Source organism: Pelophylax lessonae (assembly GCF_965119305.1).
Source record: "Pelophylax lessonae genome assembly, chromosome: 7".
Classification (NCBI taxonomy): domain Eukaryota; kingdom Metazoa; phylum Chordata; class Amphibia; order Anura; family Ranidae; genus Pelophylax; species Pelophylax lessonae.
In genome coordinates, this window is record NC_138774.1 from 32,244,243 (window position 1) to 32,263,121 (window position 18,879).

General features: G+C 41.2%; 1 protein-coding gene across 1 annotated transcript; it reads left to right on the top strand.

The window, feature by feature from the left end:
- The first annotated feature begins 401 nt into the window (after window positions 1-401).
- MGAT1 (alpha-1,3-mannosyl-glycoprotein 2-beta-N-acetylglucosaminyltransferase) lies at window positions 402-12,350 on the top strand. The gene is made up of 2 exons (XM_082264304.1): window positions 402-1,111; window positions 11,206-12,350. The coding sequence occupies exons 1-2, from the start codon at window positions 518-520 to the stop codon at window positions 11,956-11,958; spliced, it is 1,347 nt and encodes a 448-aa protein (XP_082120430.1). The 5' UTR covers window positions 402-517; the 3' UTR covers window positions 11,959-12,350.
- The last annotated feature ends 6,529 nt before the right edge of the window (window positions 12,351-18,879 follow it).

An 18,879-nucleotide genomic window follows, 5' to 3' on the forward strand; every position in this document is an offset into this window, starting at 1 on the left:
GATGTAAGACAGCAAAATCCTCCGGTGGTAAAGTGGTTAAGGTGGTCAGATGAGACTAAAATGGAATGATTTGGCCTCGACGCCAAACGATCTGTCTGACGGAAATCCAATACAGCTCACCATTCCCAGATGGCCATAAATACCTGACAGAAGTTCTGTCCCCTCACCACTCTACATCTAGAAGTGTAGAAAAAGGTTTTGGCTTTATATACATTTCTGTATGTTTTTTTTTGGTGTGTTTTATTAAAACGTGAAAATAATTGACTTATTTTACATCTCTTGCCAGGTTGGTGAAGGAAAAAAATTATTCTGGCCGAAACAAATCTGTTAATCTGACGTTGGACCAGCCAATGTTGCCTAGAGATATGCAATGTGTTTGAAGTCTGGAGACTCGACTCGACGTGTAGCCTGATCTACTGAGAGCGTTTGGTCGCTGTAAGACCTCGTCTTTCCGCTTTTTACTTTGCAAGACCAGTTGTTCAGAGGGTTCAGATCTAAGTTGGGACCCCCCAGGGGAATGCCGCGCAAGGTTAGCGTGGCGGCCTGGGGGGCGGCCCTCTTTATCTCATGGAATGCCATTCTCCTCCTCTACCTCATGAGCCGACCAAAGGGTCCTGATGCCACGGACCTCACGGCGCACGTCATCCGACTGGCGGAAGAAGCCGAAGCAGAGTTGGAGAAGCAGAAGGGACTTCTTCAACAAATCCACCACTACAGCGGTCTTTTTAAACGTCTCCCGGCTCCTCCGAATGCTGCACGCGGGCTCGAGCCACCCCAGAGACTTGCTAACGTTTCCATTCCTTCTCCAACACCCTTGGCCTCTGACCCGGAACCTGCAGTCATCCCGATCCTCGTAGTAGCATGCGATCGTCCCTCCGTCAGAAAGTGTTTGGACTCTCTGCTAAAATACCGCCCCTCCGCGGAGCAGTTCCCCATCATCGTTAGCCAAGATTGTGGCCATGCCGAGACTGCCAGGGTCATTGACTCGTATGGAGACGCCATCACTCATATCAATCAGCCGGACCTGTCTGAGGTGCCTGCCCCACCAGAACATAGGAAGTTTCAAGGCTACTATAAGATTTCCAGGCACTATCGTTGGGCACTGAACCAGGTGAGTGTGACTGGAGAGCCTGATGCTTCTTACAGCATGTTAGGAATGATAGAAAGTCAGAGCCCACCTCATTTATGGTGGATGTCCATCATCTCCCAGCTCGTTGCTCCTCAGCGTGACTGTCCCTAGCTCAACCCTTTCCTTCATTAGATTTTACTTTAACAACTTGAAGACCAAGCTTTTTTTCTGGCACTTTTTGTTTAAATCAGTATTTTTTGCTAGAAAATTACTTCTAACCACCAAACATTATACATTTTTTTTAAAGCAGAGACCCTAAAGAATAAAATGGCAATTGTTGCAATTTTAGTATTTGCGCAACTGTTTTGAAAATGCAATCTGTTTTGGAAAAAATACACTTTTTCCATTTAAATTTAATTTAAATTTTAATAATGATATTTAATATAAATAAAGTAAATAAATACAATTTATTTAATAAATTAAATTTTAATAAAGTATTTTAATAATGACATTTAATATAAATAAATAAATACAATTAATTTAATTTTAATAAAGTATTTTAATAATGATATTTATAAATAAATAAATACAATTTATTTAATACATTTAATTTTAATAATTATATTTAATATAAATAAAGTAAATCAATACAATTTATTTAATTTAATTTGAATAAAGTATTTTAATAATGATATTTAATATAAATAAAGTAAATAAATACAATTTATTTAATTATTTAATTTTAATAAATTGAATAATGATAATTAATATAAATAAATAAAGTAAATAAATACAATTTATTTAATTTAATTTTAATAAAGTATTTTAATAATGATATTTAATATAAACAAAGTAAATAAATACAATTTATTTAATAAATTTAATTTTAATAAAGTATTTTAATAATGATATTTAATATAAATAAAGTAAATAAATACAATTTATTTAATTAATTTAATTTTAATAAAGTATTTTAATAATGATAATTAATATAAATAAATAAAGTAAATAAATACAATTTAATTTGAATAAAGTATTTTAATAATGATATTTAATATAAATAAAGTGAATAAATACAATTTATTTAATTAATTTAATTTGAATAAAGTATTTGAATAATGATAATTAATATAAATAAAGTAAATAAATACAATTTATTTAATTAATTTAATTTGAATAAAGTATTTTAATAATGATATTTAATATAAATAAAGTAAATAAATACAATTTAATTAATTTAATTTTAATAAAGTATTTGAATAATGATAATTAATATAAATAAATAAAGTAAATAAATACAATTTATTTAATTAATTTAATTTGAATAAAGTATTTTAATAATGACATTTAATATAAATAAATAAAGTAAATAAATACAATTTAATTAATTTAATTTTAATAAAGTATTTTAATAATGATATTTAATATAAATAAATAAAGTAAATAAATACAATTAATTTAATACATTTAATTTGAATAAAGTATTTTAATAATGATATTTAATATAAATAAATAAAGTAAATAAATACAATTTATTTAATAAATTTAATTTTAATAAAGTATTTTAATAATGATATTTAATATAAATTAAATACAATTTATTTAATTAAAGTATTTTAATAATGATTCATATAAATAAATAAAGTAAATACAATTTATTTAATTAATTTTAATATAGTATTTTAATAATGATATTTAATATAAATAAAGTAAATAAATACAATTAATTTAATTTTAATAAAGTATTTTAATAATGATAATTAATAAAAAATAAATAAAGTAAATAAATTCAATTTATTTAATAAATTTAATTTTAATAAAGTATTTTAATAATGATATTTAATATAAATAAAGTAAACTAATACAATTTATTTAATACATTTAATTTTAATAAAGTATTTAATAATTATATTTAATATAAATAAAGTAAATAAATACAATTTATTTAATTAATTTAATTTTAATAAAGTAAATACATTCAATAAATTTAAATAAAATTCTTTAATTTTAAAATAAAAAAAAAGTAAATAAATTTTAGATTTAATAAAGAATTTAAATAAAGAAACCACAATATCGACCCCAATTTTTTCATAAAATGTGAAAATATTGTTACGCCAAGTAAATAGATACCTAACATGTCACGCTTTAAAATTGCGCACAGTCGTGGAATGGCGACAAACTATGCTAATTGAAAATCTCCATAGATGACGCTTTAAAAACTTTTACAGGTTACCAGTTTAGAGTTACAGAGGAGGTGTAGCGCGAATAAGAATTATTGCGCTCACTGTAACTTTACCTGCGATACCTCACGTGTGTTGTGCGAACGCCATTTACATATGCTTGCGCAACTTATATATACGCTTGCTTCTGCACACAAGCACTGTTTTTAAACGCAAGTTTAAAAAAAAAAAAATGAATTAAAACAATAAATAGCCCAATTTTTTTATAAGATGTGAAAGATGATGTTATGCCAGGTAATTGCATACCTAACGTGTCACGCTTTAAAATTTTGCCACACGCTCGTGGAATGGCGGCAAACGACAGCACTTAAAAATCTCCCTAGGCGATGCTTTAAAAATTTTTACAGGTTACCTGTATATGTACTTTTGAAACTATGTATATTATGTTTTCAGCTTTTGACTTGTTTTTTCTTTGCTCACTAAGTCCCCGTTCACACTAAGGCGACCTGGTCGCCTCACAGGTCGCCTCCCATAGGGAAGCTGCGGACCCGTTCTAATAGGAGCGACACAAGTCGCTCCGACTTAGAAAAAGGGTCCGGAGCTTCTTTGGGGCGACCAGGAGGCGACCGCCATAGACTTCAATGTTATGAAGTCCGTGCCGGCCGCTCCGAGGTCGCGGCGCGCTGCTCGCACCGCGACCTCCGAGTAGCGTCGCCCCTATGTGAACGGGGCCTGATACTTTGCTGATTTGAAACTGTTTTGACATTTTTTTTCTCTTTTCTTTGTATTTTTGTAAAATCAATAAAAAATTATTTGAAGGAAAAAAAAAATAAAATAATTTTTACAGGTTACCAGTTTAGCGTTACAGAAGAGGTCTAGCACTAGAATTATTGTTCTCGCTCGAACGTTCACGGTGATACCTCACGTGTGGTGCGAACCCCATTTACATATGCATGCACATTACACTTACATATGCGTTCCCTTCTGTGTGCGAATGAGGGGTGGGGTCCCTTTAATTGTTTTATTTTTTTCTTATTTATTTTACTTTTTATTTTTACACTGTCCCTTTCATTTATTTTTATCTTTTTAAATATCAATGTAATAGAAATAAGAATGACAGGTTCTCTTTATGGAAAGAAGACCCCAAATCTCTCCTTTACCTTTTTAAAAGCAAAAGATTAAAAACTAAAAATGTTTCTTCATGAAAAAAAAAATTGTTTACTTTTACCCTGTACAGGAAGTGACATCATGGGCTTGAAACGTGCGGGCTTGATTCTGAGCCTGTTTGTGTTTATAGACACAGACCGCACGGCTCGGCCCCGCCCCCCACTCCCTCATAACAGAATTTTAATTGACAACAGCCGGAGCCAATGGCTCCCTCTTCTATCAATCTGCCCAGTGAGGAGAGAGAGAGACACTGCTCATGTGCACAGCAGTGGATCAAAATTGGGCTCAGGTAAGTATGGGGGGGGGGGGGAGATCCTTTGATCCAGAAGGTTTTTTACCTGAATGAAATGAGGTTAAAAAAAAAAACCTTAAGGCTGTAGAACCACCTTAACCACTTCCGGACCGCCGCAGTTTTACATCGCGACTTTGACATGAAATACCAGTGCTATGGCAGCAGATAGATGCGAAAACCCTGGTATTTTCTTACAGGGCGGGCAGTCCTCTTTCAAATAAAAATGGTCCCAGTGGCGGATTCGCCGCGGGATCACTTTTATGGGCGGCGGGAGAGGTGCCCTCCCCCTCCCGCCACTTCCTGCCCCTTATCCCCGCTTACCTGAGCCGTCGGTAGCGGGGAAAACAATCCTGTGCAGGAAGTCGAGTGAGGGGGCAAGATGGCCCCCACTCCACTCTATGGCCTTGGAGGACCAGAGCGACGTCATACGTCGCTTCCTCCCAACGGCCCCACTTTTCATGCTGAAAAAAAATGACTGATTTTTTTGAATGTGAGATGTGAGGTCTTTTTGACCCCAGATCTCACATTAAAGACTTCCTGTCCTGCTTATTTCTATTACAAGGGATGTTTACATTCCTTGTAATAGGAATAAAAGTGCTAAAGAAGAGAAAAAATTAAAGGGACAGTGTAAAAATAAAAAATAAAAGGTAAACGCATACGCAAGTCGTGCCCACATATGTAAACGGTGTTCAAACCACACATGTGAGGTATCGCTACAATCATTCAATAGAGAGCAATAATTTGAGCCCTAGATCTCTGTAACTATGAACTGGTAACCTGTAGAAATTTTTAAAGTGTCGCCAATTGAGATTTTTAAGTACCAATGTTTGTCGCCATTCCACGAGCGTGCGCAATTTTGAAGCATGACGTTTTTGTAACTATTTACTCGGCTTAACATTATCTTTCACATTATAGAAAAAAATATGGCTAACTTTACTGTTTTCTTATTTTTTAATTTAACTGTTAACTGGCAGGGAAGGGGTTAACCCTGTGGGTGATCAAGGGGTTAAATGTGAGCCTAGGGGACTGATTCTAATTGTGGGGGGGGCGTGGCTTGTGAAATGATCATAGAGACCTGTGATTCTATATAGAAGGATCACAGGCGCTCTGTGATCATTTCAGGGAGAAGAACGGTCGGCTGTGTTTACAACAGCTGACAGTCCTTCTCTCTCAGCGGGGAACAATCGCGGGTGGCAATTGGAGCCACCGGCCTTGTGCATTAGAGTCCTTGCTGCCAAGTGAGGGCAGGAGCATGCTGCCGGTGACGCGCACTCGCCCCTTAGCTGCAGGCATGCGACCGACGTAGATCTACTTCGGTTCGCGCAGGAGGAGCTGCCTGCCACAGTAAAACTGCAGTGGCTGGTCGGGAAGTAGTTAAGCTCCAAGTTGCGACTTGAAACTTCTACATGGCTTGGTTTCTTAGTTTCTGGCAACTTAAAGCGGAGTTCCACCTAAAACAAAAAAATTACATAAAAATACCCCCGGGACAGTCAGGGCTAGTACATTCCACAATGGCTAGCCTCTAAACTGTCCCAGGTTGCACTTATCTTTTAGAAGAAATACTTACCTTGAAAATGTATTGTCCAGCGCTGCCATCTCAGGTGTGGGCAGCTGAAGCCAGCGCGATCCTCTTCTGCGTCCTCTTCGGTCCCACGATGCACTGCACCGGCCCCGCCGTCACTTCTGGGGCTGCAGCGTCATCCCTGCACAGCTTCTGGGCATGCCCAGAAGCTGTTTAGCAAGGTATGACGCGCCTGCACCGGAACTGACGTCGGGGCCGGTGCAGGCGCATTGATTCCTGGGAGCGATGACGTTCAGCTCCCAGGAATCATTGCAAGCCAGGAAGTGACGCGGCGGGCCGTGGCCGCAGAGGGAGGAAGAGGAAGTAAGGTAAGTATATTTTCTTCTAAAACAAGGTAAGAATTATTTTACAAGTCATGTGTCCACAGATAGCAGCCATCTTGGCCATGACGTATCCAATTTAGGGTGTGCCCCTATCCTCAATTGATCAATTACATTTGGAAGGATTGGGAAACAGAGATTTCGGGCACAAGAGTTTTGTTAAAAAGATTTCTTTTATTCAACACAAAACTAAATATTTTAAAATCATAGAAAAATACAGGCAAATAATTGTGTATTAAGGACACAGTGAGACCACACAACAATGGTCTATGTTGTACAATATCTCAGTGCATAGAACTTATAAAAGTCGATTTACATACAGTTCAAAGTACAAGATCATTAATAGTCATATAATCCTTGGAAACGTATTGCTTAATATCAGAAGAACCGCCGACGGACACCCAAACAGTATGGTGCCGGTCAGCGGGGTCGACTGAAAATATAAGTTAACATTCACCATGTAATATATGACCTTTGCTCGACATGTTTCGCTTTCTTAGACAAAAAAGCTTCATCTGGAGCATATCATTTCTTTTGTCTGTGTGAGAAATAACAGTATTTAGATAGATTACATATATATGTTACCTTATTTTCAGTATGTTATAATTACAATTGCATATCATTTATCTTTCCTTTTAATTACATATAATCGTCTTACACATCTCAGATAAGTCCTTCTATTTTTGCAATATCAACACAATATAACATTGGGTCTTAAGTTGCATTCAGACACTAGAGGAGTTTAGGGGAAAGAACGGAGGCTGCCAATAGTGAGTATATGTGGGGATCCATGCTGTAGTTATAGTATAAGCATATATAACCTATTTTTATCCATGGTAAATGGACAGAAAAATGTATACATACCTGTACATATAGTAATCAGGCACATATCTCAATTTCCATAGATAATTCTTTAACGAGGAGGACTGTGCGTTTTGGGAAGCTCAAAAAAGGCAATGTATAGTGACATAGTAGTGAGGGTAGTCACTTCATGTCTCATATCTGGGTGGATGAGAGCAGAAAAACAATGTTTCTCAGAGTAGTAAGCGTTTTAATTCTATGATATCACTTTAAGGGAAAGCTCATAGGAATGCCAAACCATAAGCTCAAGTGTTTTAAAGTGGTAAAATCAGTGTGCCTCATGCTTGTTATAAGAGTGTGTAAGTACCTATAGAGCCCATAGACTATCTGCCTTAAAAGGGGGGCAACAGAAAAGACACATAGTCATTCTGGACCGTAAGAGTAGACAGGTGCCATGCGTTTATAAACGATTATACACCAACATACAGAGTTTACCCATTCGTATATGGGCTACCCCTATAGTAAAATATATATCATGTATATTGATTTGCTTTCACACACATATGTGAATATGTGTGTGTAATCAATTTAGTATCCGGCCCACCCTCCTCTATAATAGTAGGGGGGTGACCAGGGTTATATATAGATAAGCAGTTGCTACATGGGGTCCAAGATGAGTACATGCAAAGCGTACTTAGAATAAACATAGGTAATAAACATAGTGGTAAATATATAGAGTGCCACCCAAAATGATAGATCCCTATGCAGTACAAAAGTTCCAAACATACACAGACACCTTAGCAATGCTCACCAAACTTAGGAAGGACCAGAGCTTAAATGTAGGGAGCGTGTCTCCTCTGCTTGTATGTCGGCTATTAAGCACAGTAAGATTAAGGTAAATTCCCGGATATCACAAAAGTGTAATGTTACAGTATTAGTACTGGCAATATAAAGCTTACCCCTTGCCACGCTGTTCCCAGCTTCCGCACAGTCCTCACCGGATGGGGAACCTCCACCATACCAGGGCTTGTGAATGGCGCCCTTAAGTAGCATGGATCCCGGGCGGTTCGTCAAACGGACGTCACCGCCCCGGCCACTCCCACCGGACATCGCTCGAGAGCCAGCGCGGGGACACCCCGGCAAGGCTCTCGGCTTAGTCACGGGTGTATGCAGACTATACAGAGGCAGGAAGTGCCTCCGCAGTCCGCTCAGGTGCCACAGGAAGTTCCGCCCGGAAGGGGCGGGACTGACCTGCGGCCTATCTGGCCGCACATATCTCACTGATGAGGCCGACCTCCATGCTTACCCACACTGCCCCCACAGGATCGGTCCGCAATTACATGAGAATTCTAATTGCCTGAAATGAAAAAACAACACAACAAAGACAGAAATTATATATTTAAAAAATACAGATATAAAAGCATATTTCACTAAGGTACAAAGATGTTCCTGGTGAAACCAGGAGATATATATCGGTAACATATTTGTTTATCAAAAATTATTCTATAACCATGTTTATTTTTTGACATTAACCACTAGTAAGGGCGTTCAATAGTAACAGCCCTAATGAAAGAACAGGGGCTGAACTGCCCCCTACTAGAAACACTTCCATACTTCAAACCCCAAAAAAAAGTTGCATATTTTGACTTATTATAAATCCTCAAGATCATAATATTGATGAGATAGGGATTATAGCACAAAAAACTGTTTGTTATACATAAGAAAGGAAGAGGGGTATATGTGCCATAAGACCTGTTTGATGTGAAGAGGTATCAGAATAATTGAATATATGTATATACGGGGGGAGGATGACCACGCCAAAACCAAGCCGACACCCTGACCCATATATCCCACAAAGGGCCATTATCGTAACCCGAGTATACTACTCGAGGTCAATTAGGTCTGTTGGCATTAGGTAAGCAATACCTTTGTGAGCATTGCTAAGGTGTCTGTGTATGTTTGGAACTTTTGTACTGCATAGGGATCTATCATTTTGGGTGGCACTCTATATATTTACCACTATGTTTATTACCTATGTTTATTCTAAGTACGCTTTGCATGTACTCATCTTGGACCCCATGTAGCAACTGCTTATCTATATATAACCCTGGTCACCCCCCTACTATTATAGAGGAAGGTGGGCCGGATACTAAATTGATTACACACACATATTCACATATGTGTGTGAAAGCAAATCAATATACATGATCTATATTTTACTATAGGGGTAGCCCATATACGAATGGGTAAACTCTGTATGTTGGTGTATAATCGTTTATAAACGCATGGCACCTGTCTACTCTTACGGTCCAGAATGACTATGTGTCTTTTCTGTTGCCCCCCTTTTAAGGCAGATAGTCTATGGGCTCTATAGGTACTTACACACTCTTATAACAAGCATGAGGCACACTGATTTTACCACTTTAAAACACTTGAGCTTATGGTTTGGCATTCCTATGAGCTTTCCCTTAAAGTGATATCATAGAATTAAAACGCTTACTACTCTGAGAAACATTGTTTTTCTGCTCTCATCCACCCAGATATGAGACATGAAGTGACTACCCTCACTACTATGTCACTATACATTGCCTTTCTGAGCTTCCCAAAACGCACAGTCCTCCTCGTTAAAGAATTCTCTATGGAAATTGAGATATGTGCCTGATTACTATATGTACAGGTATGTATACATTTTTCTGTCCATTTACCAGGTATATAAATAGGATATATATGCTTATACTATAACTACAGCATGGATCCCCACATATACTCACTATTGGCAGCCTCCGTTCTTTCCCCTAAACTCCTCTAGTGTCTGAATGCAACTTAAGACCCAATGTTATATTGTGTTGATATTGCAAAAATAGAAGGACTTATCTGAGATGTGTAAGACGATTATATGTAATTAAAAGGAAAGATAAATGATATGCAATTGTAATTATAACATACTGAAAATAAGGTAACATATATATGTAATCTATCTAAATACTGTTATTTCTCACACAGACAAAAGAAATGATATGCTCCAGATGAAGCTTTTTTGTCTAAGAAAGCGAAACATGTCGAGCAAAGGTCATATATTACATGGTGAATGTTAACTTATATTTTCAGTCGACCCTGCTGACCGGCACCATACTGCTTGGGTGTCCGTCGGCGGTTCTTCTGATATTAAGCAATACGTTTCCAAGGATTATATGACTACTAATGATCTTGTACTTTGAACTGTATGTAAATCGACTTTTATAAGTTCTATGCACTGAGATATTGTACAACATAGACCATTGTTGTGTGGTCTCACTGTGTCCTTAATACACAATTATTTGCCTGTATTTTTCTATGATTTTAAAATATTTAGTTTTGTGTTGAATAAAAGAAATCTTTTTAACAAAACTCTTGTGCCCGAAATCTCTGTTTCCCAATCCTTCCAAATAAAACAAGGTAAGTGAAAAAAAATTGCGATTATCCATTTGTTTTTCAGGTGACCCCGGAGCAAGAAGATGGAGGTAAGTATCATTTTAGGGTGGAACTCCACTTTTAGTTAATAATGAGTTGATTAAACAAAATACATTTGGAATGAGAGCAGGGTGGATGGCGCGAGTTAAGTGAACCTTTTTGTTTTGCTTTGTGTGGACTTTAGGCTTTAAATGCTCACATAATTGCAGTGTGAACCTTTAGTGTCCAGATGTTGGACCTTATCCACTGGCTAGCTCTAGGTTTCTCATGGTTTGCATATTTAAATATTTTAGGCTAATCTAATAATGTTTTAATCCTCTAATAATGTTTTCTTCTCCGCTTAGATTTTCCGAGTGCTGGGTTACAAGTCGGCCATTGTAGTAGAAGATGATTTGGAAGTGGCTCCAGACTTCTATGAATACTTCCAAGCCACCCATTCCCTCCTCCGCAAGGACCCCACGTTGTGGTGCGTCTCTGCCTGGAATGACAACGGCAAGGAGAACTTGGTGGAGCCCAAAGGCAGTGCCATTCTTCATCGTTCTGACTTCTTCCCTGGGCTTGGCTGGCTGCTGCTTCGGGAGCTTTGGGAGGAACTGGAGCCAAAGTGGCCAGCTGCCTTCTGGGACGACTGGGTCAGGCGCCCGGAGCAGAGACTCGGGAGGGCATGCCTGAGACCAGAGTTGCCTCGCACTCGAACATTTGGAAGGAAAGGGGTTAGCCAGGGCCAGTTTTTTGACCAGCATCTGAGGTTTATCAAACTGAATCCGGACCCAATATCCTTCACTAAGATGGATCTTTCATATCTTTTAAAAGAAAAATATGACCCCTGGTTTCTGGGGCAAGTTTATGAAGCACCCAAAGCCCGCGCAGAAGAGGTACTTCAAGGGCAAGTGCCCGGAGGAAGGACGGTGAGGGTGGAATACTCAACTAGAGACACTTTTAAGGCCATGGCCAGATCCTTTGGTGTTATGGATGACCTGAAGTCTGGTGTGGCTCGGGTTGCCTATAAGGGTGTTGTAACTTTTACACATAGGGGGAGAAGGGTGTTTTTAGCTCCCCCTAAAGACTGGGCCGGCTATGACCCTACATGGAGTTAAGGTGAACTAATGTTCCTCCGGATTTAGAGGAGGACATGTAGCGGATAAGGAAATGTTCTCTGTGAGAGGTTCAGAGGGTCCAATATGTTTAGGTGCTATCTAATGCCAGGTCTGCACAGATTAAAGAGCTCTAGGTTCCCAGGAACCAGGTTGGAGGTCAGAAACCACTGACTATGGTGCAGGTGCAACATGAGGATTATCAGAAACCACTTGAGTTGCTGGGAGATGACCGGGAGCCTTCGAACCTCAAGAACTGTGTGGTATGATAGAGCTACACCTACGCACTCAGGAAGAGATCATCTCAGCCAAACTATGTTTCACGGCACCGGGGAAGCAAGTCTATTCCCCTTTTATTAATTCACCTCAATAAAGTGACCTTTATAGCCAAACAAGTCTGATTCCTGGTAACCATGTGATGGCAAAAATTCAATGCAAGTTGCTTTTGATTTTGCTCATACAATTATCAAACAGGAGAAAGGGTTGATTACCTCTACTGAGAATGTTTTATTAAGATCTAATCAGAAATTTAATTATTAAATAATAAATATCTAATTATAACTTACCTCAATTCATTCCTGGTGAGTGATCTTCTCACAGGAAAGAAGTAATGTAATGCGTCATGTATTGTATTGTAAAAGATTGCTGCTTACTGGCCCCTGGATGTGGTGGCTGCAATTGTTTTCTTTTTTTTCAGGCTAAAAATGTTTTCAGCAAGTACAGACAATACCAGTTGATCTTGCCAGAGATAAACTGCCCTTGGAATGATTTGTGAGCTGAAAAGAGAGCATACAATCTTTACTGTGTAAACTACTAGTCCCACCAATCCACCATCCCACCATGTAAGGAAGATGAGCAAGTCAGACATGTTTAAAGTCCATTTAACCACTTTACCACCGGAGGATTTTGCTGTCTTACGCCTGGGCCCTATTTTGCGATTCGGCACTGTGCGAATTTACCTGACAATTACGCGGTCATGCAGCGCCGTACCCAAACGAAATTGACGTCTTTTTTTTTCCCCACAAACAAAGCTTTCTTTTGGTGGTATTTGATCACCTGTGCGATTTTTACTTTTTGCGCTATAAACAAAAAGAGAGCGACAATTTTGCAAAAATAACAATATTTTTCACATTTTTTTATATGAAATTCCCCCCAAAAAAATGTAAAAATCAAAATTATTTTACATTTTTGGCCAACTTGTTTTCTGCTACCTATGTTTGGTAAAAAAAAATCGCAATAAGCGTATTTTGATTGGTTTGCGTAAAAGTTATTGCGTTTACTAACTAAGAGAAAGATTTTTGTCATTTTTGGTGTTTTTTTTTTTTTAACGAGTAATGGCGGCGATCTGCGATTATTTTTGCGGTACTGCGACATTGCGGCGGACAGATCAGACCCTTGCCTGACATTTTTGACAATTTTGGGGGTACCAGTAACATTACTACAGTAATCAGTGCTATACATATGCACTGTTACTGTAAAAATTGCACTGGGAGGGAAGGGGTTAACTTTATTGGAGAGGGAGGGGTTAAGTGTGTCCCTAGGGGCGTGTTTCTAACTGTCATTGGATGTGGCTAGTGGTGTAATAGCACAGATCAACGGTCCTACATAGCAGGACCGAGTGATCTGTGCTTTTACACCAGGGAGAGTGACAGGCGGCTTTGTTTACATTAGCCGCCTGCCTTTCTCCCTCTCTACCCGACGATCGCAAGTGACCGGCGGTCATCAGGTCCGCCGGTCACACGCGCCGGCTTCGTCGGGTAGGAGCGGGGGCGGGAGCGCGCCTCTGGCGGCACGCACTCGCCCCCTATTCGCTCCCAGGCTAGTGACGTACCGGTACATCACTTTGCCTGGGTGGGGCTGACCGCCGCCGTATATAGTCGGGCGGTGGTCGGCAAGTGGTTAAAGTCCATTTAACCACTTCAATACAGGCCACTTTCACCCCCTTCCTGCACAGGCCAATTTTCAGCTTTCAGCGCTTTCACATTTTGAATGACAATTGCGCGGTCATGCTACACTGTACCCATATGAAATTTTTATCATTTTTTTCACACAAATAGAGCTTTCTTTTGGTGGTATTTAATCACCGCTGGGTTTTTTATTTCTTACAAAAAAGACAGAACATTTTGAAAAAAAAAAAGCTTTTCTTATTTTCTGTGTGTAAATTTTGAAAATAAATAATTTTTCTCCTTCACTGATGTGCGCTGATAAGACGCCACTAATGGGCACTGATAGGCTGCACTTATGGGCACTGATGAGGTGGCACTTATGGGCACTGGTGAGGAGGTACTAATATGCCACACTGATGGGCACTGATGAGCACTGATAGGCGGCACTGACGGGCGGCACTGATGGTGCTGTCAGTGCCCATCAGTGCCTAGATGAGCAGGCACTGACTGGCAGCACCATGGGCACTGATGGTGGGCACTAATTGGCATTCTATTTACATTTTCTGTAATCGGGGCACTGATGATCAGTTCCCTGATTACCTGTCTTTGTCTCCCCTATGAGGAGGAGCCGCTGGTCAGCTCTCCTCGCCTCAGGCTCTGATAGTGTGAGGCGAGGAGAGCCGAATAAAGGCACTTCCTCATTTACATGTGACCGGCTGTGATTGGACACAGTCATTCACATGGGTAAAGAGTCATGTCAAGATCGGGGTCGCTCTGTGTCATAGCAACACCGCGTGGCCACAGTCGCCGCTCTGCGCGCCCCCGGGGGCGCACGAGAGAGGCTGTTCCGGTGTGCCATCATATGACGGCGTCCCAGAACAATGGTTGCACCGCTCCGACGTCATTTGACGGCGGGCAGGAAGTGGTTAAAGTGGATCTTCACTGCAACTGAGCACCACACACCAAAAACAGTATTTCATTTATTTTTAATATTCAAAGCAAACTGCCCTATCCATCCATGTCTCTATGATTTATTTTGTTGAGAAATCACTTTGAAAATCTCCCTTCTAACATTTCTGGCCGTAGCCATCTTGAGTAAGGGGGAATTTTTTATGTAGCATTTACTTCCTGGAACCCATCTGCAATTAGCTCAAGCATGCATTCAAGAGAGTGAGCTTAGCTGAGAAAAACCGCTTCTCTCCTGAAGTCTCCTGGAATGTATGACATCATTGGCCTAGGCAGGAAACCAGGAAGTAACTGAAAGTGTTACTAAACCCACAACTATAAAATCAGTCTGTATATGCAGTAAAGCGTGCTTTCCACTCACCATGGAACCTAAGAGGGTAATCATCTGCATTGTGCAAAAAGGCCGCAAACGGCTCTTCTCTGATTCTCACATTCTTTCAATGTCCCCAAACCATCTCCTGATAGAACAGAAGCTTGAGGGCACACTGCGCATGCTCAGTTTGGTGTGTATTGCTAGAGAGATTTTTTTTTTTTCTTGGGAAAGTGCATGTGATCAGCACAGGGCCAATCAGCACTGTCCAGACAGAGGGTCAGGGGTCCTACTGCCTCCTGGGACAGCAAAGTAGAATGTAAACTCCCACAAGCTTTAACCAGAAACTCATAGAAGTCACAAGACTGCTATATACTACTGATGAAAAAAGACTATTTCTCTAGCGCTCATTGACAGACGTAGTCCTCGGTGATACACCACCTTCGGGTTATGTTGCCTCCACAGGAGCAGGACTAGACAGGAAATTAAAAAGCTCTGGCCACACCCTAGGGGCAGTCCCAGAGGGTATATCCTCTCTCTCTCTGCCTCAGCAAATCAGTTATTTTCTGTCTAGTTAGGAGTAAGGACCTAGATACCTTGCTGGGATCTTAGGTCCTGGCAAGAATTTTTTCTTAAAGGATTTTTTAGACAGCTTTTTTTCTCCAGTGTTCCTGTGAGATCTTCAAGCAAGAAAGCTGAACTGGGCGACGGGCTGGATGTTGAGATCCGGTGGTCACCCCAGTTCAGCCTACGAGCGCGTGCAGGCCATAGCTCCGCGCTGGGTCGGCCGCGACAAAGTCCCATTAAAGGACTGTCCACGCGAGTTAAACGTCTCGCTGAAACGCCAAAGACCATGAGTCACGGCGTCCGTATCGGTCGACAGCCCTCCCGCCCCGGTGGAGAGGGGTACTGTCAGGAGTTGGTGCCCGCCTGGTTCCGGTATGGTGAGTAGTATGTTCCCCCTTTTCCCCTGACGGGTCTTGTGGTGAACGCGGGCCCCTCTCTGTATGGTAAGATAGAGTCCCTCTCTATCCTATAACATGACACAGATCCTCCTACTTTGAGTGTGATTTTATGTGCAAAAAGCCAGGAGGCTTGGTTTGGGAGCTAACAATCTAATTGTATACATGTTAAAAAGATGTAATCTGTGGCATTCTGGGAATCTTACGGTGTTAAGAATAAGCTACCTACCAGTCAGAAGCCACGGACATGTAGACTGCCTTCCTAATCAGATCTCCAGCTATTAGCAGGCCTCCCGAATGGCCATGCGGTCCACCAGGGCCGGTACCGCCAACCACGCCATATCCCCATGCAGAGAGAGTGTTGTGTGCCCTGCAGCACACCGCTATTCAGTACAGGCCGCCGCCATTTTTTTTGCTGGATCGCACGAGCCGCCATTTTGGCGTAGCCTCGTGTCTCCAGCATGGGGGCGGCCATGTTTGAGGTGATCCAAACACCTCGTGGAGCTTGGGGGAGGCGCCGGAAGGCGTTCAGAGGGGCGGAGCCGCCTCCTTTCTTCCTGGGCAGCCAGCCAAAAGACTTCCTGTTTGTCAAAACAGCGCTGTAACCTGTTGCAGTTAAACTCTGAGCATCAAGTGGTGAGCCTGGGGGTCTATCTCTCTCTCTCTCTCGATCGATAGGGATCCCTAGCAGGTAACACTAAGGGGCTTTTGTGGCGCTGGGGGTCTGAAAAAAAAAAAAAGAAAAAAAAAAAAAAAAAAAGTTTTTTATTTTTTTTTGAATTATATTATCCAGGAAGTGACTGGAATTATCATGGACCCTGCCACACATATTCCCCCACCTGTTTCCCTCGAGGGGGCCACGGGACCCGCCGGTGCACAGAGTATAGAGTCATTTACAGCAATTTTGGAGTCTATGGTGGCTCGGGTGGAGGCGGCCTGTCAGGGACGGGGGTCAAGGAAGCGACCCCCGCCTACCCCTATACTATCTGACACCTCTGACTCTGATTCAGAGATGGTCACTGCAGTTGCAGGTTCCTCTGCAAGGGCTGTTATCCCAGGTAAAGCCCCCTCAGACAGTGAGGAGGACGCTTCTTCTCCTGCTATAATTCAGGAAGAAGCATTGGTGGACGCACTAGTTGTGGCAGTGCAGGAAACCTTAAAACTTGAGGCTTTACCGGCAGAGGCAACTGAAACAGAGATTCCCTTTGGTACTAATAAGCCCATCAAAACGGTGAAGGTTTTTCCTGTACCTAAATGTTTCGGTAATCAGATTAAAGGGGAATGGGAGCATTCTAAACGTACCTTTACTATTTCCAAGCGTATTGCTAGACGCTATCCGTTTGAGGAATCCATCATTAAGAAATGGACGGTACCACCAGTGGTGGATCCACCTATTTCCAGGCTGAATAAAGCCACGGTTATTCCAGTGGAGGACACTTCGTCCTTTAAGGATCCGGTGGATCGAAAGATGGAAGCAGAGTCCCGCACCATCTTCTCTCTGATAGGGTCAGCATTTAGACCAGTAATTGTTATTGGTCTAGTTTCCCAGACACTTACGGAATGGGCGAAAATGGTACGCCAAGATCTTAGGGGAAAAGATATTCCCCAGGAGACATCTGATTTGATGGAACAGATTATACAAGGGCTACAGTTTATCTGTGACGCAGCCTTGGACACTACTCCCTTATTAGGGCATGCATCGAAGTCAGCGGTGATCCTCAGACGTGTGCTGTGGTTAAAATGCTGGTCAGCTGACCTAGGTTCCAAAAAGACCTTGACTAATCTCCCTTTTCAGGGGAATCGTCTATTTGGGGCCAACCTAGATGAAATCATTAAGGATGCCACTGGGGGCAAGAGCACTTTTTTGCCACAGGCTGCTAAAGCTAAGGGACCTCGCAGCAAGCGAGGACCTTTCTTTACCGCCCATAAAGGGCGCCCGGCTGGTACTAGCGGGAAAGGCAAGACTCCTCCAGGAGGGTTCAAGAAGGGCTGGTCGGACAAGCAAAGGACCAACCCAGCCAAACCCGAAGCAAAGGAGTACACAGCCTGAAGGTGCGCCCCCACCCGGTTTCAGGGTGGGGGGACGTTTTCACCGGTATTCAGGACATTAGATCGAGCATCAACCACTACTACCGGTGCGATTCTTCCCTTCCAACATTTAAGTACTACAGGAAGCGGTAGTTACCGTTCCCTGAATATATCTTTTCCTTTACCTTTTCCTAAGATTAGTCCCGATACCTCACAGGAATCGGATCTGGTTGACCAGATAGGCCAAGTAGCCTCTAGTCGGGTGACTTCGGTCCCTGAGGTTCAACCAGAAAAGATCACCTTTCCTGATAACTATCAGGTATCTGATAAATGTGTGGGAACAGAAAACGACCAGACTTTCTCGGATGGTCGGGGCCAGATACCTCTAGGGACGCCTGGTTCAGATTCTATCAGCGCCAGTGGTCCTAGAAATTCTAGGCTGGCCTCCTCAAGCCGGCCTGGCCGACTTGGACATGTTAGTCGTAGACGTTCCATGGGAACTTCGTCTCAGGGAGTGTCTGTGGTCTCAAGGACCAATTTACCATCATGCTTTACAGTCGCTGGGTTTAATGGCCTGGCCATTGAGACCCAAGTACTGAAGGACAGAGGTTTGTCTACTTCAGTCATTCCTACCCTTATTAAAGCAAGGAAAGCGACTTCCAGCAAAGTCTATTATCACACATGGAAGACTTATATTGCGTGGTGCGAATCTTTAGGATTTCCTCCACGTACCTATTCGGTGACTCGAATATTGGCCTTTTTGCAACAAGGG